The sequence below is a fragment of the Drosophila teissieri genome, chromosome 2R (genome assembly GCF_016746235.2).
Source record: "Drosophila teissieri strain GT53w chromosome 2R, Prin_Dtei_1.1, whole genome shotgun sequence".
Classification (NCBI taxonomy): domain Eukaryota; kingdom Metazoa; phylum Arthropoda; class Insecta; order Diptera; family Drosophilidae; genus Drosophila; species Drosophila teissieri.
The window spans coordinates 9,733,797-9,756,349 of record NC_053030.1 but is presented as its reverse complement, the minus strand read 5'-3'; the positions used below and the strand labels follow the sequence as shown (position 1 = coordinate 9,756,349).

The 22,553-nt window shown below is 42.5% G+C and overlaps 1 protein-coding gene and 1 long non-coding RNA gene across 3 annotated transcripts; one reads left to right on the top strand and one right to left on the bottom strand.

Moving 5' to 3' along the window:
- Positions 1-333: 333 nt before the first annotated feature.
- LOC122612788 lies at positions 334-1,880 on the bottom strand. The gene is made up of 2 exons (XR_006325646.1): positions 1,627-1,880; positions 334-859 (listed from the first exon to the last, which is right to left on the bottom strand). It is a non-coding gene; the product is annotated as an uncharacterized LOC122612788 (long non-coding RNA).
- On the top strand, positions 853-22,223 carry LOC122612787. 2 transcript variants are annotated; one of them, XM_043786616.1, is made up of 8 exons: positions 853-1,419; positions 11,861-11,904; positions 16,244-17,383; positions 17,448-17,584; positions 17,646-19,035; positions 19,093-19,947; positions 20,172-20,473; positions 20,539-22,223. In XM_043786616.1, the coding sequence occupies exons 3-8, from the start codon at positions 16,355-16,357 to the stop codon at positions 20,732-20,734; spliced, it is 3,909 nt and encodes a 1,302-aa protein (XP_043642551.1). In that variant the 5' UTR covers positions 853-1,419; positions 11,861-11,904; positions 16,244-16,354; the 3' UTR covers positions 20,735-22,223. The 2 variants fall into 2 exon arrangements, with proteins under 2 accessions (XP_043642551.1, XP_043642552.1); XM_043786617.1 differs by lacking the exon at positions 853-1,419 and adding an exon at positions 8,724-9,359.
- The last annotated feature ends 330 nt before the right edge of the window (positions 22,224-22,553 follow it).

Genomic DNA, 22,553 nt, shown 5'->3' with positions numbered 1-22,553 from the left:
GTACCACGCAAGAAAAAACTTTTGGTTCAATAAAATTTACATCTAAAAGGAGAATTAAATATTATATACACCTCTATATATATATATGTATTATGTAAAGGCTTTACAATGCAGACTAATATATTTACATCATATGTACGTGTGTAGTTTTGCAAACAAAAAGTAATAAAAGAAATGAAATTAACAAGAATTAATATTGCAAAACACAAAAATATGACATTTTAAACTGAGAAACGTTTAACATAAATAATATTTTAAATATCAAGAAAGGACACTGTGTTTTATTTAACAGTAAGATTTCGTTGGCTAACCATATAACTTAAACGCAGTACAAAATATTTGGATTTTAATTTCAGGTAAGTAATATTTTTAACAAACACTAAAATTAGTATTACAAAGTATATTGCAAAGTATTCACAAACAATAAGACTATTATATTCTTTGGTCATCCGAGCTAGTTTTATATTATATATATTGCTAATTTGTAAATATTCAATTAGATCTAAGGAATAAATTAATTTTGAAAAAGTTTATTTTCAACATGCTTTCGTGTCATAGAGCCTTAACAGCGCAGCGCACTGGGATTTTCACCACACCGCGATAGGGTCACACTGACCCGCCCACAGCTGGTCTGGTCTCACAGTCTCACCTCACAGTTGTTTTGTTGGGAAAAAAATAAACAATAATTTAGGTAGTGTTGAGCGCGACCGAAAAGTGGAAATTATGCGAATCTCGACAGCGAAAAGGCAACGCGATGCTGGCAATGAAAGTGTAGGCGTGAGTTTTCCGGATTTTCCAGCCTATCGGCACTCTCCGTGCACCTGTGTTGGCATTTCCACCGATTTTTTCGCCTGTGGAGCTGCAATGGCGCATAAGTTGAGAACGATCAATTTCGCTAAATAGAAAGAGCAATAAGGATAAAGAGCGGTGTGTAGAGAGAGGAGAGCGAAGCGAAGAGAGCGGTACGTGGGTGCAGTCAAAAATAGCGAAAAAGAACCGTTTTACCCGTCAAAGAAGAGTTCATAAATGGCAAATACGAGTGTGAAAAGCCAATGAAAGCTGGCAATCCGTGGGTTATATAAAAAATATATAAGTAAATCAAGTGCCACGAAATGCAGGCTTGCAAAAATCGAAAATAAATCAATGATATAGACGGAAAGTCCAGGAAAAAGAAGAAGCGCAGCAACACAGCTGAGTGCGTGTGTGTGAACGCTGATTGCTTGCAAGTGTGTTTTTGTGTGTGAGTGTGTGCTCCGAGCAAGTGAAATCAATATTATTTGCAGCTAGAAGCAATTAATAAAAACTGCTATAATGTCAAAAAATCTAATTGAGGCAACAAATTAGCAAAGCCACAAAAGCAGGCTGCACTGCGCGAAAATTGTGCCTTTCCACGGATCTTCTGCTGCAAAGCGAAAGAAGGTATGTCGGCCATTTTATTGCATTCTTCTCTTCTGACTTCTCCGCACTTGGGGTTTAAAATAAAGTTCGCAAATTGTCATGTACATCTACATATTATAATTTATATGAATTCTTAAGCTGCGAAGATTGCTTGTAAAACGAAGCTTTTAACTGAAAACAAAGCAGGCAACAACAAAACTTACACAAAACAGAAAAATAAAGACTTACCTACAATAAGAATGGTTGGCATAAATAAACCAAAAACGCATTAGATATGATGTTTGGCAGCAACCCATTAAAACAACCTTTTTGAAGCTTTCGCTTCAGGTTGTTATTACGTTTATCAAATATATGGGGTTACTTTGACCTTTCCCATATTTGTTCTTAGTGTATTTGAGTGTCTCCATGTGTGTATACTTTGTTGATTAACTTTATGGCCAAAGTAAGTGATTTCAATTCACATTTCACTGCCTCTGGTTCAATACTTATTTGCTGTCTTTTACTTCCCCTACTTTCCCCCACCCTTACCTTCTCTTAATCAGCTGTGTCATGTGTGTGTGTGTGTGTGTCTGTGTGGGAGCGAATGAGAAAGAGAGCGCAAACAAAGAAACGGTTAGCGCCGACTTTGCTGTATCCTTGAATTCGTTGCGTTTCGCTTTGCTTTGTTTCCTATTCCTTTTTTGCGCAGAAGAAACCGACAACAAAGGAAATCACATTAAACAGGGTTGACAGTTTGAGTTTTCCTCCACATCCATATTGATTTAATATTTGCATTGATTTATTTAAATGATTGCCAAAGGCGGACTGCTTACATAAGCAATTAGCTGCTGCGATTTTGCTGCCAAGTGCGCATTGCATCCGCAAAATCTTGGCAGACAGGTTAAAGATGTTGCTCTCTAAGCGGACTAACGGTTGTCGGCGCCCTGTCATTTCCCCCCATTCGTTGGCGGCCATTTTAATCGTGCGAATCAAAGGCTACGCGAAAGAAGGTTGGGAATGGGTACCTGTCAGTCTAATAACATTAAAGTTAATACATTATTTTAGGCAATTATATTTCAATATTAATCTCATTAGAAAACAAAAGCACACATATTCGAAGATGCATTCTTAGTACATTAGTATATACATATGTACATACAATATAATTCCAAATTGTATCTCTTTTTTTAAGATATTTTTACCATAACCATTTTGTATTCGTTATCCACATAATTAAATAACATTGAAAGTGAATAAATTACTCACTTGAATAACATTTGAATAGCAAAGATTTGATTAACACCCGCATATGGATATTGTCGAATGAATCACGGGATGAATTGATCTGAATTATGAAACCATATTATTTTTATCCCTGATTACGAGCCTCTATTTCACCATTCTCAGTCGAAGAAGGTCGGGCCTTTTCCCATTAAATATGTCAGCAAATAGACTCATTCACCCAAGGGAAGGACACAGTAAAACCCCTGCGTGTCTGGTCGTTTTTATGGTTTTCCACGCTGTTAATGGAAGCCATAAGTGTGGTGTTGTAGTATACCCTGCACTCCGCCGCCGCGCAATTCTCGGTATGAACTTTCGCCGATAAGGAGAAGTAAACCGTAGAAAAACCGCAGGCTTATCTCGCAGTCACCGAAACCCAAATTCGTTGTTTGCCTTACTGTTTGGTAAGTCCATTCGATGTTCCATTTATGAGTAGTTAAACGTGTATATTTATGGTGTATGGTTATGAGATAACCCGTTCCGAAATTCGAAACTGGAACCCCTGATAAGGTCTATCTCAGTTCCCAGTTCCCTGGGGTTATTGCATTACGATTCAGGGTCGTATATCACATTAGGTCTTGGGCTGATAACGCCAGAACGTTGCCTCACTTAACTGCCCTTTGTTGGATTGCCCGCTTCTTAAATGAGTTTCAATGAACATATCCTGGTTCTGTTTATTGGGGGGCCATATGTACAGTGCACCACAATCGCACCTTATCATTTAACACAATTATGGTTTAAATAAAAAATAAAACAATTATTCATGTAATGATATTATATATGAAATCATTTGTATTTGAGCTAACGTTTATGAGCAGGGGTTCAAGAACCCATAAGTATCTCAAGGATAAACTCGGGAATTCATAAAACAGAAATCGACTTGCTGAGAAAACCTTTGTTTGAGACTTATGGAACCTGTTCCTGGATCTTAGAACGCTGCTATCTGCGTGATTTCTTTGCCGGACTCTCTACTACGCATTATAGGTGTTCTCGAAATTCGCTCGCAGAGAATCTCGATGAGGGGGCGGGATGAGAGTGGGAGGAAGTGCGAAGGAGAGCGACGGAGAGCGGCAGAGAGGGAGAGAGAGAGAGTGGCTAACGCTCAGTGACCCCAACTTTTCAGCCGTTGACTTGTTCCGTTCCCGTTCCGTTGTTTTTGTTGCTGCTACCGCTCCTTCCCCGCTTTTGCGTTTTATTTTACGTTATTTTGTTTGTTGGGTTGAATGACTTTGGAACAACAACAAGAATAGCAAAAACAACGTGTGCCAGCCAGCAAAAAAACAGGAAAAATTAAAAGTAACAACATTTTTTGGGGGCACTCGTCTTTCCCTCTCTCTCTCTCTCGCGGGAAAACAACAGAGAGAGACGTTAAGCCAACGAACCCACCAAAATTTTCAACAGCTGATTGGTTTGGGAGGTAGAAATCGAGGTTTTTCCGGGGGAGGGTATTTGGGGATATGTGTACGTCTCGTCTGGAAAAGCACCTCCCTCTTCCGAATTTGTTGATTTACTTTGTGTTTAGAATAACTCGTTCATCCGAGGGTTGCTACAGTTGGCGGTGGGGGAGGGGTAGAGGGTCTGGAGGGTCCAACAACAAATCATTGTTTTGATTGGTATTCGTGCTATGGCTTTGATGGAATTTGCATTTCTTTCAATTCGCCACTTTATCGCTTCAATCAAAGCAAACAAAAAATATGAAAACAAATCGAAATCATGTTCCATATGAGTTCTCTAAGTTGCCAACAAAAGCTTTTTGTTTAGATTTTTTGTTGTCGTTTTGCTTCTTTTTGCTTTTACAGAAATAAACATCATGTAGTCATCACATGATTTTGGGATTGGTGGCAAAGTTGGTGGAGCATCGGGGTCTTGGGTAGTTTCCATTTTTATTAAGAATTATGTATATTCCCTTTAGGCAAGTATAAATGCTATAACTACTTGCGTCATGTATAAAATATTTTTCAATGATAAATCATAAAAAGACGATGCTTGTTCCCATTTGTTGAATACTTTAAGTTAGTAATATGGTGAAATAAAGATTATTTGTTTAGTAAGTGGGTGTTATGTAGATATATGTATGTATGTATTCTTATCTCGACAAGGCAATTTACCATTACTAACTTAATGAGATAGTCTTCAATTATTCAAGGACCCCACCATTCAAATGTCTGGCTGTCAACTGAGCCAGATAACCAAAACGCTGGGTCATTGGCCGTCTATGTATTGTTGGGGGCTCCGTCACCCCGTTTTTCCAATCACTCCCACAATCACCTCCCCAAATGGCCGCCACACTTGGCTTTGATGTCGCAGCTGTCTGCGCTCTCAACCTTAAACTTTCCGCTTTTCCGTGGAAAGCTCATTACAGTGGCACCTCGTTCGCCAGTTGTCCCCTTTCCCCACACCTGCCCCCCACTTTTCTCCCCTCGTCGCTCACCTGACGAGTCAATCACAGTCACGTGTGGGCCAAATAACAAGAACAGCTGGAAAACGCAAATTCGATTGCATTTGCATAGCTCGAAAATTATTTGCAGAAAAACATCGAAACGGAAAACTACTAAACAATTTAAAAGATTTAGTTATATTTAGTTTCAAAACTGAAGTCCTTCCAGGAGTAAAGAATTAATTTGATTAGTATACAAGTCTTCCAAACACACGTTATTCTTAAGCAGGATCCACTGTACACTGCACACGCGTTACATGAGCTGCCCTCAGCCGTTCTTATGTGAGTGCCTCGTCTGCCTTGAGTCTATATTTGCTCGCAATCAATCCAAGGTTTTTCCAAGGGTTTAAAAACTCGAAACTTTTCAACTGCGTTCTTTGCAATTTTACAATTGCTGGGGCGGCAAAACGCCCTATATAATATATAAGCTATGGTAAACAAATCAACACATGTGGACTGTCTTAAAGATTGAAACAAAGTATAAGCAACGCGGTGTACAGTGATGTCTCGCTAATGTAATAATTTGCGAAGGTGAACAAAAACTTTGAGATTCTTTAAGAATCAACAGGGAAAAGTGCCTCAGTTCTATAACATTCGAAAGATACAATTAAATGTAGCAAAGAAAATAACAGAAATTACCAGGTAATTCAACTTTTTATGTTTTATATAAAGATTATCATCAAACTTCGTTCGTTTACAGCAGCGTATACTGTAATTTTGTTAGACTAGTTTTGTTTTCCTCTTTTGCGGGCTGTCTGCTTTCATAAGGTTTTTAACCGTTTTATTATCAAAACAGCTGATCGACGCATCTAAGTGTGTGTTTGTATCTGTGTGTTGAAAACAACTGCGCACATAAAAAGCGGAAGAGAGGGATAGAGTTAGCCCTTTTTAAAGAGCGTTTGAAAGAGAGAGACGAGGAAACGAGCTTGGAAAACATTTTAATTCGCTGAAAGTATTAGTGGAAAAATTAACAATTAACTTAAACTATTCCACACATGCTCGTTCGCAGACTCGCACGTCTCTGGCATTCCATCTTAATTAAAATTAAGCGAAGAAAGCCAGCCGTCAATCAGTGGAACTTTTCAAGCTTTGAAGCCAATGTGTAGAAAAAACAAAATAAGGGGTCTGCAAAAAAACACAAAAAAAAAAAGAAACATTTACGCCCAAGGGCTTTTGTGATCTCATCTTCTCATTAATGTAAAGCGCCCCCTGGCGATATTTCGTGCGTGGAAAATTTTGGGTTTCAAGCAAGACTTTCCATAAGAAGGAAGGAGGGAGGAGGGAGTACATACAAACATAACTACCTGTAACTGAAGTTCCTAAAATTGAATTCCACTTGCGCGAGATAGAGGAAGGTGGGAAAGAAAACAGTAAATATTTGTCTCGAACTTGTTATCAGGGGTTGGGAAAATTGGGAGTCGTCTGGCTGGCAGATGAGAAAAAAACCCAGAACGATTGATAGGTAGAGCTGCTAATCGGTCCACGAGGTTTCTCCATTAATTATTGTCGAGTGCCGTCAAGCAATATATGTATAATAGGAAACAGATAAAGATTTTAAAGAGGAATTCAGATGATGTTGGGAAACATTTGTTTCAGTAAATACAAGACTTAAAAAGTGTCACGATCATTCAAAACTAAGTATTTACAAACAAGTTGTGTTGAGAGATGTTGTTGAATTGTGTCAACGCCAAAAGAAAATGCATTACTGCCATCGGTAACAGTGCGTTACTTGGGTGTTTTCTTTGTCTGGATGAAGGGGGTCAACGGCAGTTCTTGTTTTCCTGTTTGGCCAGGATGGCGGCGAGTGGAGTGGTGGGGAGGGATGGAGAGGGAAGTGAGGGGAATCCCAGAGCCCAGACTTTTTCGTCTGGTCTTCGCTTTCGCATTGGTGTCTGGGCATTTCTTTGTCTGGCAGCCTGCCGCCTGCTTCTTTGTTGTCGCCGTGTATCCGTGTCTCTGAGTATCTCAGTATCTGAGTATTTGAGTTCGAGTTTGAGTTTGAGTATCTGAGTATCCTTCGGTTCCAGCAAGTTGGGTTACTCGAGTTCACTTCTTCGCTTTTTCTGCAGACGGACGACTGACAACTATCTGTGGACATAGCGATTGTGTCCGCTGCTCCTACAGTGGCCAACGGTTAAGAGAAACTCTGGACTTGCCAGCCAACTTTATATGCCGGTTGTGTGCCAACGAAATCGCTTTCGGGCATAAATCAATCTAGGATGGTTGGTTAAAAACTTAAAGAGCTTAAAATAAAAGTGGCTGTTATCCATCTAATAGTAATTAACTATGCAGTCGCTGTTTAGATTATTGATAAACTCATAAATCATTTAAAAGACCTATTATTTGTTTGATTTTCGGCCTTTGCCTATTATGGAGTTTTCCATACAGAACAAAAATCTTTCGGAACCATATCAACTGCAAAAACATATCAGCATGTTGAGAAGAGCAGCAGAATTCAGAATGTACGGGCGTGCTGGTTGTTCCGCTGATAAGATTCGCATCGCAGCAGAACGGAGGAAATGAAAGACGAAGATAGGCGGAGCGAGGGAGAAAGAGGGAGACGCAGAGAAGGAGAGACAGAGAGGGAGAGCAGGCAAACATAAGTTCTGAATGTTGTTGCTGTTGTCTGGGTCGCTGACGATTTTTGGGGCCTGCTATGTACGGATATATGTATGTATGTATGTGTAATCGCTCATACCTATATACACTGAAAGCGCATGCGTTTTTGTTGTTTTTTGGCGCTCCATGCCTGTTCCGCTTCTTCAAGAAATCTGCCAACAAGTACCCGAGTTGTTGTGTGCATGCATATATACTACATATACATACATAAATATATATCGCTATATATACAGGCGAACGAACGCTATTTTCGTACATAAGGCAAAACAACACTCGACAACATGGCATCTCGAACATATGGAAACGGGTTCTCTATCTCTGTCTTTTTCTCTTTTTGTTTAAACACCGCGCATGTGTGTGTGTGTGTGTGCGTGTATCTGTGTTTCGTGTATTTGTGAGTGGCTTTTGTTATTGAATCGCTATCGCAACAACATTTGCTCTTGCCCCACTAAAATACAAAAAGGGTTTCACCAAAGCGAGCCATGGCATATTCCATTTCATAACAATCAAATAACATTGTGATAACATAGCCATCTTTCTATTTTCTTTCATTTATGCTTTAAAATACATATGTGAAGAACACTTTATGTAACGACTTGAAATATTCTTATGCGATTAGGTTCGCACACACGACCGTTCACTGTAATTTGCAGTTGTCGATCTCTGGCTTACCTATTTACTGGGCTTATCATATGGGCTTATTTACTTTTTTCGAGTTCCGCCTTGGTGTTGGTGAGCTCCATATGATTTTTGTGTACATTTTTGGCCTGCGCAACAGCAACATGTTGCCACTGGGCTGGCCAGCAACATGTTGCCGCACAAATAAACCCACTAAAACTACTGGCCAAATGTACGACGTAGTTATCCCCGCCACCGCGAGGGGTGCACATACATACATATCTACAAATATCTAGCCACACACTCTGTATATACACGTACATAGTATATACATAAACAAAGCGCTGCTGGCTGCTCAGCTGTTTTAGAAAGTTGCCGTCAGCAGCAGCGAACGGTTCGCAGCGCTTGGCTCCTCCGCTCATTTTTTCCATTCATTTCATTTCGAGACGTCGAAGCGAACACACGCGTCACTAGCCATTGAGTAGAGTACAGAAATTCAGAAACACAGAAATACAGAAATTCAGAAATACAGCAGTACAGAAGAGTAAAGAGGAAAAAACTCGAGAGCTGCAGGAAATATAATTCTACCCAATAGGCAATATATTTTTTCCGAGTGTGCGCGCGTGTTTGAGTGAAGTGCAGAGACGCTCCGAAAAGAAATACGACAAAATAAAGGCCACAAAATCTAAGCAAACAAGTTTGTTTGGCTAATATTAAACGCGTTTACCTGCGAAACACGAACGTATAAGAAATACACACATAACGCGCTGTTCAAGAGCGTTGAGAATTCAAATGCAGCTAAGCGAACGCCCAAAAATATGTGGCCACTGCCATTTTATCAGCCTCAGGACTAGAAGCCAATTAATCCAACAAAATCAAAGGCGACTCAAATCCGCATCGGTTAATACCTAAAACATGAACTTTTAACAACTAGTTGAGTGTATTCCAATTTGCAAAATCACCCGAAACAAAATCAGAAATTAAATTGGGAAGTTTTCGAAAAGCTGTGAACAGCTACAAAGAAAAGGTTGGTGCACAAAAACCAAAATAATTGTATGGCTTTAGCTTTAGCTGCCTGCCAAGTTAGTTGTTTGCCCATCTCTATGTGTTTGTGGCCACTCAGCTGGTTAGCTGCGCATGTGTTGGTGACGTAATGCCCGAGCACACGCCACCAACACTTGTGCAGCGCAATTGGCGAGGCTCCGCAACCCCCTTGCCCGTCCCCGTCCCCACCCCTATCACCCACTACACGTCAGCCACCCACACAGTTGGCAATAATTGAAGATCGCTCACAGTGACAGTGGGGCGTCTGTACAAGGAACTATTCTGTTGTACACGATTTAGAGCTCTGAAGACCTTGACAATTAAATTATTATTGACAATTATACCATAATCTACAGAGTAACCTTTGCTTTTATTATAAAGGTTAAAGAAAAGTAAAAAACAAAAATTAGCTCGTGGTTTTAAAGAAATTATATATTATTCTGATTAAAATTACCTAAAACCAGTTCAGCTTTAAGCCTTGAACTACAAAAAAGTGGAACCATATCGCTGTTAACTGGATTTACAGTAACCTCAACCCATTTTTGATTGCTTGCGTAACAATGCATTAATTTAAATTTCAGTCTTCATAGAGAAGCTTCTTAAAAACGTGGTGCAAAGTTGAGCTTAGGGAGCGGGGCCTGTGGCTGGTCACTTGTGTAGGTGAAGCACTTTGGGAGACTATGTGACGCCCCCTTCGATGTTATTTGACACACACCCATGCACACACACAGGCACACATACGCGCACACACAGCAGCACACATAATTTACTGGAAAGTCAATTCAAATCATGCTCTCTGACGGCCCCCCCGTTCCTTTCCTCTCCCTCTCTTTCCACCCTCCTATCTATCTCTATCTCTCCACTCTCTGAAATGTGGTTTTTGTGTGCTGTAAAAAGTCAGGAAAACTACTCGAGTTTTTTTTTAATATAATTGACACACATTTTCTAATTGTGGCGTTGCATTTGCTGTGTGTCAACACTTTGGTTGCTGCTTTGCATGGGGCACTTACTATGTATCCACTCTGCTTTCGAACTTCTTTATTCGTCGCTCCCCTTTGTAACCTGTTTGCCTCAATCAGCTGTGCGGAAACAAAGGCAAATGGCTACAGTCAGAGATCATGAAATCATGTAACAGAAAGCTACACGAGCTCAAAGAATAAAATGCGCAATACTTTGACCACCCACGTGTCCGGGTTGTTAGATCACATCTATAAGAACAGGGAGGGGGTAAAGATGATGATTATGTATGACATACTGTTTAGTAATAATGAGTAACTTTTGGGGCTAATAAATTAAATTTTAAAATGTAATATTTAATATATTTTAAGTTAGGAATTTATTTTTCTTTATCGAGTGAACACTTTAGAAATAAAGGTCACTTTAAAAGCAATACAAAGAATTAAACAGAACGATAACAGGACAAACTTTCACTATCTGTGAACCTTTTATATAAGTGAAAGTGTTTATTTTTTCGTTTTTGGCAGATAAGCTAAAAGAAAAAAAACGAAAATAGCCAGGTCAAAATAAAAGAAAAACAAATAGCACCAGCTGTTCTTCTTGAGAAATTGAACTTTGGTTAAAGTTTTGCGGCGGTTTTTACACGTACACTCGACCAATTTATATCAATTCAGTAAGGGGAAAAAAAGTACATAAATGAAATGTAACGAACTCGGACCCTCACACACACACACACGCATACATTTGTCATAGTAATTTTATACGTGCGCAGTTGAAATGTAAATGAATAAGGGGGAAAGGCAAACAGTGGGTTAGGGGGCGTCAGAAAGAGAGGCAGGAAAAAGAATTGGAGTTGGAAAAGTATCAAGTGAACAAGGTGGCGAGCGAGGGAGAGGGAAGATCGTGCGGATGGGGGTTAAAGGAAGGCATTAACACGTCTTGCGGTCATTTGCTTTTCGAGCGAATAAGTGCGTGTGTTCTTTTTATTTTTTGCTCTCGATTTGCAAGAAATATTTTGGCTAAAAATAAAAACGTGCTCGTCCTGTTCTGGCTGGCTCCGTCTCCCTCTCCATCCAGTCCTCTCCCTCTCTTTCGCCCACTCCAGCGGCGGCCCCAACTCCCCATGGGTGCGAGCGAGACGCGCTCACGTGCTCTCGCATTACACACACACGTGGAGGAAGAAGAGCACCATAACTGGACTGCGTTTGTTTACATTTTCGCTTTGTTTTTGCCTCATTGTTTTTGCCCACTTTGATTTTGCGGCCGTGTTTTTATTTTTATTTACTGCGCACATGTGAGCATCAGCAGGGCAATGTGGGTGGGGGAGAGAGCGCGAATAGAGAGAGGGGTGGAGAGCGGGAGAGCGCAAATACCTCAACTTTATTTGTTGTGTAAGAGAATCAGGGTGCCTCACTCTCTGTAATAATTAGGTTTTTTCAATGTTACATTTCTTGGTCAGCTAACACTTAGTTTACTGCAATGGTATTTCCTTTTCTAATCTCATTTCTATTTATCTTTTCGTTTCAGCAAAAAAAGCAAAAAATAATGGAATTTTAACAAAGTTTTGAAAGGTAAGTGAAGGGGGATTTTATAAAAAAAAACCTTGACTTCTTTTTCGATATGATAACAAGTATAGGATAGTGTTAAAAAATTATTTATCAAAGCCTTCTGGGTAAAAATGTTAACTAAACTTAACTTAGATTTAAACCATATTTTAAGGAACCTTTGAGCAAATAAGTTTTAATACAAAAGTTTAAGCAACTTTTTGAAGTTTCAACGCTATATGATGCAACTCTCTATCGGATGACCATGCTGATAAGCCTTTTCCCCCAACAAAGTGTTCTTTGTGCCGTTCGTAGGAGAGAAAAAATAGAGGTAGATAGAGGATGGGTGATAAATGGGGTGGGTACATGTAACCCATCAAAGGTGCGGCCCCCTAGAAACACACAAAAAAAAAGAAAAAACTAAAGCTCGCTCAGCTGTGAAGGCTTATGATTGGGAGGGTCACCATCACATGAGTGTTCAAACACGCACACACTCACAGAAAATGGGCTTTTGTAAGGTCGACGGCGAGGTCAATCAGTGTTTGGAAAAGCGATTGTTTTGAAGTCTTCCTGGGAAATGAAAATTGAATAAGACGTGCGGACATACAGGGCAAATCTGCTACAATGGAATAAAATATTAATGGTATTCAGACAGCTATTTACATTGATTCATTAACTTTCAAAACGAATTAACGGAATACCCAAAATACTATTTAAACTAACTTTAATTTCAATGATTTTCAAAGTAAAATAGTGAATTAAAATAGTAAAAAAAACCTTGAAACATGTATTAAAAAACATGGGTTTCAAGATGTTTCTGACTTATCTCCATTGCATCTCAAGAAATTTATTGTGACTTCCGCTTTAGATGACACATTTCCAACTTAACGAACTTCTGCAGCTAACGAGTATGAACAAGTATAATTAACTTTTTACGGTGACGCATTCGGCAGGATGACTAAAGGGAAACAACATCATATGAGATTTTGTTGAAAGCAACAAAAAGAAGTCGTTTTCTTTGTCTGTGCCTTTCGTTGCACTCACGTGCTAACTTTTCTTTTTTGTTTCATAATGCCGAAAAGGGGACGCCGAAATGGAAACCTCAAAAACAAACGAAAGGCGAACGGAACTTGTTTTTCTGAAAAGTTGCAACATAACAATTTTCCACTCGCGGTCGCTTTTCGTTTTCCTATCTGCTTTGAACTGGTTATTGTGTTGTGCAGCGCCCCTGGCGGCGGTTTTCGTTACCAGCCTTTCACTCCGCTTGGCGCGCCTTCAAAATTTGTTATCCGTTCGATTTGTATACCCTTCAGATAGTGTATCTTTCAGTTCGTTTGTCTCTCGATCTACATTTAAATAGGACAGATTTTTGTTAGGAGTGTAATTAATTACATACAACTTTATTATAATTTTGTACATATGTATCTAAATACAGGAGTAATATTTCTGGCACAGGTTAATGCATTTTCACTCTTATTTTGACCAAAGTAGGGTATTAAAAGTTAAGTTGCGCTTGTTATTTCCCGTTCCCGCATTCGTTTACCTTCTGCCATTCGCCTCGCCTGCATTTTCCGCTTGGCAATCAAATTTTGTTATGTGCGTCAAAAAAAAAAGGAAATACACGCAACAATAAATGGGAAAAAATCAAACGAAACGAAAATGTGCAATAAATAAATAATTCAAGCAAGACAATCTACGTACGAACACAAGTGCAGCGCGCGTTGCAAAATCAAAAAGCATGCCAAGGACGTTGGCCGAGCTAAATGAAATTAGTCCAACAATGCGCCCCCTGCCTCACCAGCTTTTCCGCCCCTCACCACCCCCTTCTCGGCCTGCTCTCGATCGCTTTGCCAAGAAGAAGTGGTGACAATTATCAACCAAGTGTGCCAATGGAGGGAGGGGGGAGGAGGTGGAAAGACTATAGCATATGACAAACCTTTTTCGATCAACTTGATTGCTGCTGCTTTTACATCTGTGTTTTGCTCAAAGTGCAATTACTTAAGCAGGCATTAAAGATTTCCTAGAGCAATTAGTTACAAGGCTACTATCTACTGAAAATTGCCTCAATTAGGTTTTGCCAACTATAATATTTTGCTTTTACAGTCGAGACACTTAAAAAGCGATTTGCACTATTATTAGTTTCGTTTTACTTATCTGAAATGAAAACACAAATTTAAAATATAAGTTTAAATTATTTTACATGGCATATTTCAGGAAAATATTATGAATTATTTAAACAAATATTTATGTTTATAAAAATAATACAAATTTGTCATATTAGTAAACAATGACATCTGTTGGCATAATTTGTAAATATTTTCCTACGTGTCCCATGTGATTTTCCACTTTTGTCATTTTCCGACATTTCCTCGAACATCGTAGCGCGTTTTTCTTCCAACTGCGTCATCGAGTATAATTTCCATTTTCGGGTGGCAAGCGAATTTTGCGCCGTTTTCCGCCCGCGAGATGTAAATGATAATGGTCAGCTGAAAGGGAGGGGAACTGAAATGAATTTGGCAATAATGTAATCGAAATATTATTAAACTCTGGCGTACCGTTCGCCTGTCCCCATTTCCATACGGGTTTTCGCGTCTGTATGGGTCGTCTATTGTGGGCCAAGAGTATTTTATATAGTATACATGTATCTATATAAGCGCGAATGTGCCATAAACAAAACTCAGCACACACACAAACACACACACGCGCACAGCAAACATTGCAAAGCAATACAAAAATCAGATGTTTTCTAATACAAACACAGAGAGAGAGGCAAAAGCTCGCGCTCTCTTGCTCTCTTTTTTTTGCCTTATGTATCCGTGTCTGTCTCGCGCGCTACTTATGTATTGTGTATGCAGGTCAAGAAGAAACGCAAAAACAAAAGCAAAAGTAAAGACAAACATGTTTACCCAAGAGAGCGCGCTCTCTCTCACTCTCTCTCTTTTCAGCTGGCAACATGTTGCACGCGACAATCGCCATACATGTGCACCACTTGCACGTTTGGCTCTTAAGTTGGTTTTGTATTTCGATTCGCGATTCGCGGTTCTGCTGTTGCCAAGCAAAGTTTTAGAGAAATAATGAACAACAAGAAACGCATAAATAGAATTGCGAAAGGAAAGATGAGTTTGTGTAGCAAACAGAGTTTTTACTCTCTCCAAAATAATTATCTGGATAAATATTATAATATATGTACATATATAAATATTTATCAACATTCAGCATACAAATATTTTCTGCGGAATTTAATCATTCTATAAAGTTGCTTCATCTTCCGCATTAAAATTCTCCCATTTACATTTTAATTTTGATTCTCATAACACATAAAACACAACATATTTAATATCTTTAGTTTCAACTAAAAGACGACACTTTTTATAATTAATTTAGAATAGCACCTTTAAGCAAATCATCTTGTAGAGCATCTCCGTAGAAGGTGCCACAGAACGACCTTCAAATTCTCACACAGATACACACCCACACCAGTGCGCTGCTGTTGCGAAGCCTGGCTCAATGACGTCACACGCTAGCAACATGTTGCCAAGCTGTCGAGCCGTGCGAGTTTCGTGGGGCTGAAAGAGGGGGGTGTTGGGGGTGTTTGATGCATTGTGCATTGCCAAACGGCTGACATGTTGCTCCTAACTGGGTCTCCGGTTAAGTAACGACCTGGTTTCCAACTCTGCTCGTTTTTTCTCGCTCACCAGTGTGCATGTGCATGTGAGTGTTGGGTTTAGTGCGGTGCACATGATGATTTCAGGCCAAAATGGGGCCGTGTCAGTGTGTCGCAGTTAAACAATTGGCCAAGAGAATTGTGCTGGTCTTTTGTCGCTTCCGCACCGGAAGGATAAACCAAAGTAAACCATGTCAGGAATACATAATGCCCAGCACATAGTCCACGGACCTTGGGGATTGGATTCAAGTTGAGGGTGCTGCTTTCGCCATTCGACCTTCACCACTTGCAGTGGGTGGCGGTGGGCTGGAGTCTGCCAGCTGCATCTGTTGCTGGGCTTATTTATAGAACAGCCTTGCGGATTTCGAAAGGAAGTCAAGGGTACAATACCATGAGTCTGCCAACCTAGTTTTATCCAACCTAGTTTAGTCCAACCTAGTTCGATTCTAGTTTAAGCTACGAATTGCGTAATTTAAAGTCTCTAAAAGGCAGTGAAGTTTATCACTTTTTTATTTACATATACATATGTATATACCAACAACTTTTTCCATAGCTATGAAACTTATTTTAGTGTAGGTATTTAATGTTTAACTAGAAATAGTTTGAAGTTGAGCAATCATTTCTTATGTGGAACTGTACGTCTTTGTTACATTAGTTCATCTGTCACCAGACGTTTGAAACATGTGCTGTTTACTTTTTCAGTGTACTTCCTGTGCAAGAAGCAGCAGCAGCAATAGCTAGCGGAATCGGACTCGGAACCGGAAATAGCATCAGATCCAGCGGACGGGCAACCAACCGAGCAACCGACCGACCATGATACCGACAAGCGTCACCAACTCGCCGCCGCCAGCGGGTTTGGGCCAGAATGGAGCGTCTGCCTCCTTGGGCTCGGCTACTGCGGCGGCTGGAGGAATGCTGTCCGGCCTGGGAATGGTGGGGGTCTCTGGAAGTGGGTCGGCAGGAACAGGAGCTCAGAACAACTACAGTTCCGTTGTGCTCGGCCTGGCCTCGCTGATCCTCGAGGGCAGACCCATTGCGGACGACGAGTACCAGCAGCAGACGGTGGGAATAGTCGGAGCAGGATCAGCAGCAGGATCTGGGGGTGGACGCCTGTCGCCACGACCCTCCACCTCCAGGGCGGCCATCAACATCACAACGAATCCCTATGGTTCCATGGGAGGATCGGAAAGTAGAGCCGGCTTTGGAAGTGGTTCGGCCGGGTCGCCCAGCAGTAGTTCCCTAACCCACCAGCGCTGGACACAGAAGCTCTGCCAGCTGCGTCAGATTTCGCCGGCTGCCCAGACGATGAGCGCTGAACCGGAGTTGGTTTCCCTGGCCATCAATGATCTCAACAAGGATCATGGCGACTATGAAATTGTACGACGTGTCATGCTCAATCGGGCTGGTGCAACGGGTCTGGTTAGCAGCGCCGGTGGTGGAACCAACAATTCCAGTGCCGCCAGTTCACCGGGCTCCAATTCATCGGACAACATTCTCCACTCGTTGCAATCGCTGGCCACCACCTGCCTACGAGGTGGACCTGCCTTGGCACCGCCACCAGTTGAGTCGAGACCTCTGAATCTCGCCTTTCACTGGTCGAGTTTGGGGGGAGCTGGTGGCCGAGGATTGGGAGGATTAGGAGGAGCAGCAAGCATTAGCAACACACCAACACCAACAACAACGGCAACTGCCACTGCCAGCAGCGGAGCAAGTAGCTCCGCATCGCGGCCCAAACACGGGCCGCACTGTGATCAGTTCCTCAGGAAGATGGGTCTGGCCAAGGGCGAGATGCCATCCGAGGCTGAGGAGCACATCTGTGATATGTCCTACGTGAATATGACCGTAAGTCCAAACAAATTAATGCCTTTCTTTCTTGTGCCTATTTAAATCTTACATCCTTTTTCAGTGCAACCGTTGGCGGGCGTATTGCATGAAGATGGAGGCCATCCTGGCCAGACGCGAGCCCGTTTGCATCGAGGTTTACCTGGGTCCCGTGAGCCACAAGCTCCTGCTGGAGCAGTGGATCATAAGCGGCAAGGAGAAGTAAGACTCAGCGGAATACATTTATCTTTAAATGCCTAACATCATCTCCTTCCTTTTAAAGAGTTCCGCCACCTACGATGACGTTGACTTCGCTGTGCAGCGCCATCCGGAGTCAGTTGTACTTCTCCCAGATAGTGGCCTGGTGTGATCTGCTTCGCAAGTGCGATCCATCGGTGTACGACAGTGGCCGCGTTATCTTCTCCAACTGCGGCAACAATGCCGGAGACTTGGCGACCAGCTACACAACATGCGGTGGCCAGAAGAGACCACGTCTTAACATCTTCTACAGGATCAAGCAGCACACCACCAATAGCAGCACCAATAGTGGGCCGCATCAGGAGGATGGCTTCAGTGCCAAGGCCAATGTGCACAATTTTCCCAACGTCAACGTTTCGGAGAGCTACAGCATCTCGGTAAGCGTGCGCAGTTTGCCCAGGATTAATGGTGGCCTGCCGCATGTGGAGCCACTGCCTCCTAGTCCAGCTCCACGTAGCTTGAGGTCCTGCGGAGGAGATCCGGCCAGTACGCCCACTGGAGGCGGTGGCCTTCATGCTGCCACGCCGACTGGCCTGGGAGCCAGGACTAGTGCACTCACCCCAACGACAACGGCTGGCGGCTCCAACTGTGATAATGGAAAACCAGGAATGGGACAGGTATTGGACGAACTCGACGGGGACTCGAGTTTGAGCCATCGGGAGAGGCAGCTGCAGAAGTATCGCAAGCGAATGCAGCGAAGGGACAAGAAGAGGGAGAGAAAATCCACCCCCGAGCGGGAAAGTAGTCGACAACAATCGGAGGAACCGATGGAGGAGGGCGAGGAGTCGCAGACGCCGTCGCAGACGCCTTCAGAAACCCAATCCCTGGCCTTGACATTGCAGCAACCAAGGCGGATCGCCATGATCTCCACGGGCACGCAGACTTCTCTAAGTAGTTGTCAGCAATGTGGCAGTGAAAAGACTCTTCTCTGTCTCAGCTGTACGGGTGGAGCAAATGGTGGATGTAACGGAGCAGCTAATGGATCGGCTAATATAACGACCAATGGAGTGTCAGATGATGGAGATGATAGCGACACCACAGCATCCGAAATGGAGGAGACCTCCACTTGCAGCCTAAGTAGCGCTGATCTCATTGTGGGCACACCCCGCAACAACGCGGAGCTCTTACTTCAGGCCATCCAACGCACGCCAAAGAACCGAAATCGGAAGCCCCATCCAGGGGCTGTGGATCAGGCTCCACCAGGAACCTCCTGTCGTAACGCAGATCTCAATGGTGGGCAGAACAACAATATTCTGAAGGCCACGCCCGCCGCCAGTGGCTGCCAAGTGTGCAAGCGCCAGAAGACCCAGCACAACTTTGCAAATGGCAAGGTGCACCAACCCACCAATGGGAAGCAGTCGAGCAATGGCTTTGCCACAGTGCATAAGGAGACGGAGAAGCAACAAGATGTTCAGGTGAGTTCTTGCGACAAATCCGAGGATTTTGTTTAACTAAAGAAGGTATGCTTACAGGTTCTCTCCACCAAGTTGACGCCCAACATCGAACGCTGCTCCCTGAATCCTGTAGAGCGCTGCAAGACTCCACCGCCGGGAGTAGCCGACCACATAGTGGTGCAGTTCAAGACGCCGCTGAGCCAAGTGCCAGCAAAGCATCAACCGGATGCGATGGTGCCGCTGCAGCAGCAACAGCTGGGCAAATCCTCACCGAAGCCAGCTCAACTCAGGTTGAATTGTGGTTCTAATTTGTTGGAGAGTGAGACTCCGCCACCTATTACATCGCCACAAATGCGAAAGGTTCTGCCCAAGGTGAACCTTACAACGATCTTCTGCAGTTCGGCTCCCATCGCCATCGGCTGTCCCGCCTTCAGTTTTGATCCAGCTGCCTTGAGTCATGCCCATTCGCAGTTGCTAGCTCCGGATGTCAGCGTGACGCCGCCAGTGCAGAAATCCTTCTCTGCTCCCACATTGCCACATGCGGCTTCTCTGTCCGTGTCGCCCAGATTCTCCAAACAAGCGTTGGCCGCCCACAAGCGGCGCTCCCGCCACTTGAGCGATCGTAGCGATCGAAGTTCCCTTGGATCCGATGAGCAGTTGTCTGATGAGGATCTCGAGTCCGGCCTATGCAGTCCAGCAGGTGGATCCCCGTTGAAATGTCGCGCCAGAATGGCGGCCCATTTTGCAGGACGTCCTCTGCTGGGGAACCTGGAGGAATCTCTGCTACAGAGGAGGCTCATGCCCAAGATCGAGGTGATGGGCTTTAAGCTGCAGCTGGGAGCCTCCGGCGGATTCTGTCCCACCCAGCTGACCATCCCAGCCGTCTCGTACTTCTACGAACTGCATGGCGAGACGCTCAGCACGCCTTATTTGGTAAGTTCTTACAAAAGCGCATCCTGAGGAGACTACGGGGAACAAAACAAATCACAAAATTAAACTTACTCGAGTCATCAGAAATATCTTGAGCAAAATACAGCCCCGGTAGCCATAGAAAAGTTCCAGAGACATAGTCAATATTAAAAGCCTTGTTTCCTTCAATTTAGTTAGGTTTTTCAGAAAAATGGAATTAAGGAATGTGGAAAATCTCTTTTTTGCAGTGCGAGATTCGTCTGCCGCGCAAGGGATATTCGGTTCCAAGGTCGGGCACGGTTCAGGCCACGCTACTGAATCCCATGGGCACGGTGGTGCGGATGTTTGTGATACCCTACGACATGCGGGACATGCCCCCGCTGCACCGCACCTTCATCCGGCAGCGCATTCTGGCCGAGGAGCTCAGCCAGGAGCAGGATGAGGGGCACAAAATGCCGCGGAGTCCCACAGTCACTAGCACCACCAGCAAGCTGGGACACTTCATCAGCGCCGAGCAAATGAAGCGGCTGCGCTACTCCATACACCTCAGGTATAAAGAGATAAAGAGTAGTTCCGATCACAAAGATCAACTAACACATCGTTTGCCATCCATAGGTTCCAGACATCGCGCTCCGGACGATTGTGCCTGCATACGGACATCCGACTGCTGATCTCACGCCGCACCGATTGCGATACGGCGGCCGCACACGCGAAGGGCGTTTTGGAGGCACCCAATGAGCTGGTCACGGACACCATGATGCCCGCCGAGCCGCGCTACAGTGCGCGACAGGAGAGCACCGGCAGGATTTAGTAGCTACTGCAAGCCCTGGGCGGCACCTTCGAGCTGCTACAACGCCTGTGCAAGCAGCTCCAGAACAAGTGGCAGCAGCGGGAGGCAAGGGACCTGTGGCAGTGGCCCAGATACCAATTGTAGGAGAAGAAGGAAGGAGCAGAAACGGGAGAGCCAGGAAAATACGGAGGGCAGGTGGCGAAACAAACTCCTGTGTGTGTGTGACAACCAACCAATTGCTTTACTAGTTATCGTTTAATTTATCCCTAAGCTTAGTTTCCTTTAATATTTTTGGTATTTCACCTCGTGCGAGGTTTTGTTCGTTTAGTTTGAGTTTGAATTGATGAATTTGAACAACTGGAAAATGTGTGCGAAAACATTGCGAAAGTAAAAATGTTGAATATGAAAGCAATCGAATCGGTCAGTCAGCCAGACGAGCGAAGCAAAATTATCTGCATCCGTATCTGTATCTGTAACTGCAATTGTATCTCTATCTTTAACTCTATCTTTTGGGGTCCACAATACGAGGGTGAAGCGGAGCAACTAGCAATACTAAAAACTATGCAATGTGTGAGTGTGAAATCGCAAGGGAGGTAACTACGTATATAGAGGGCATGCAAGCAGATACCACATACAATATATATTTGAATATATATTTATGTACCATAATCGTCGTGTAGCGTCAGCAATTTTAAAGGCAATTTGCGAAGGGGTCAGCGATTTGCAGTAGGGAATAGTTTGGGGGAATAGGAGATCAGTTCAGATCAGATCAGATGTGCGCTCATATCGATCGTTGTTGTTAGTGTGTAGTGTGTTTTAACCACAGAAATTAAAGAATACAGAAGATTTCGTTGAGTGCAAGTTGCAAATGAATTAACCCGCTAGTTTCGATTTTAATTTCGTATTTCCGTTCTGAGAGTGTCTATTAAGCGTGCCTGTGATACGATATGAGCTGCACGAGGGGGTATTTCTAATAGAGTTTTTAGTTAAATACAATTGACGACTACATTTTGTCGTTTTTCTTTTTTTCGGTTTACAAACTACGGATTAGTTGCCCTATTTTGTTTTCCATACGCAATAAGTGCTTGGAGTTTTTGCACGCCATGCAATCGTCGACTTCAAGCGCATCTGTACTTCAATAATATGACTACTATGCGGATCTATATGTGTTGAGTTCTAACCAAATTCTTATTTTCCAATTGATACCTGACTATAACTATTGTATAACAACGTACTACACAGCTATTAACAAATTTTCAATCTAGGTGGTATGAAAAACAAATGAAAAATTACATTTAAAAATGAGATAAACTCGAAAAACAAAAAAAAAAAAAAACAAAAAAGCGAAACAATAAAGAAATGGTCGATGGGGATATGCATTAAAGCCATCGACTGAGAATCATACAATTTACTTTGTTCAATTTGTTTTAAGTAGAGAGCTTAATGTGCGTTGTCAATAGCAATTATATGTGTAACAATAACACCAATATACAATACAATGATTCAATAAGGGAATGTGTTTTTTTGGGAAAGGCAATCAGTGACTGCAAAAGTAAATTCAAGTTTCATTCAAATACAGAGCTTGTATTTGTGTCTTTTTTCTTTTTAAAGCACTTTAATTAAATTCATTTTAAATCTCTAAACTGAAAGAGAGACTTTTTAGTTTGTAGAATTCAGTGGAAAATAGTTTCAAGACCTAACTTTCAATTAAATTGAATGCATTTTATATACTTTTTAAAAATGACGAAATGACCGTTACATCCTTCAAGTTTTTATAGCACTTCGATCAGCTGAGCAACGCTTTACGGTATTTACAAAAGTACCGCTGCGAACTTTAGTC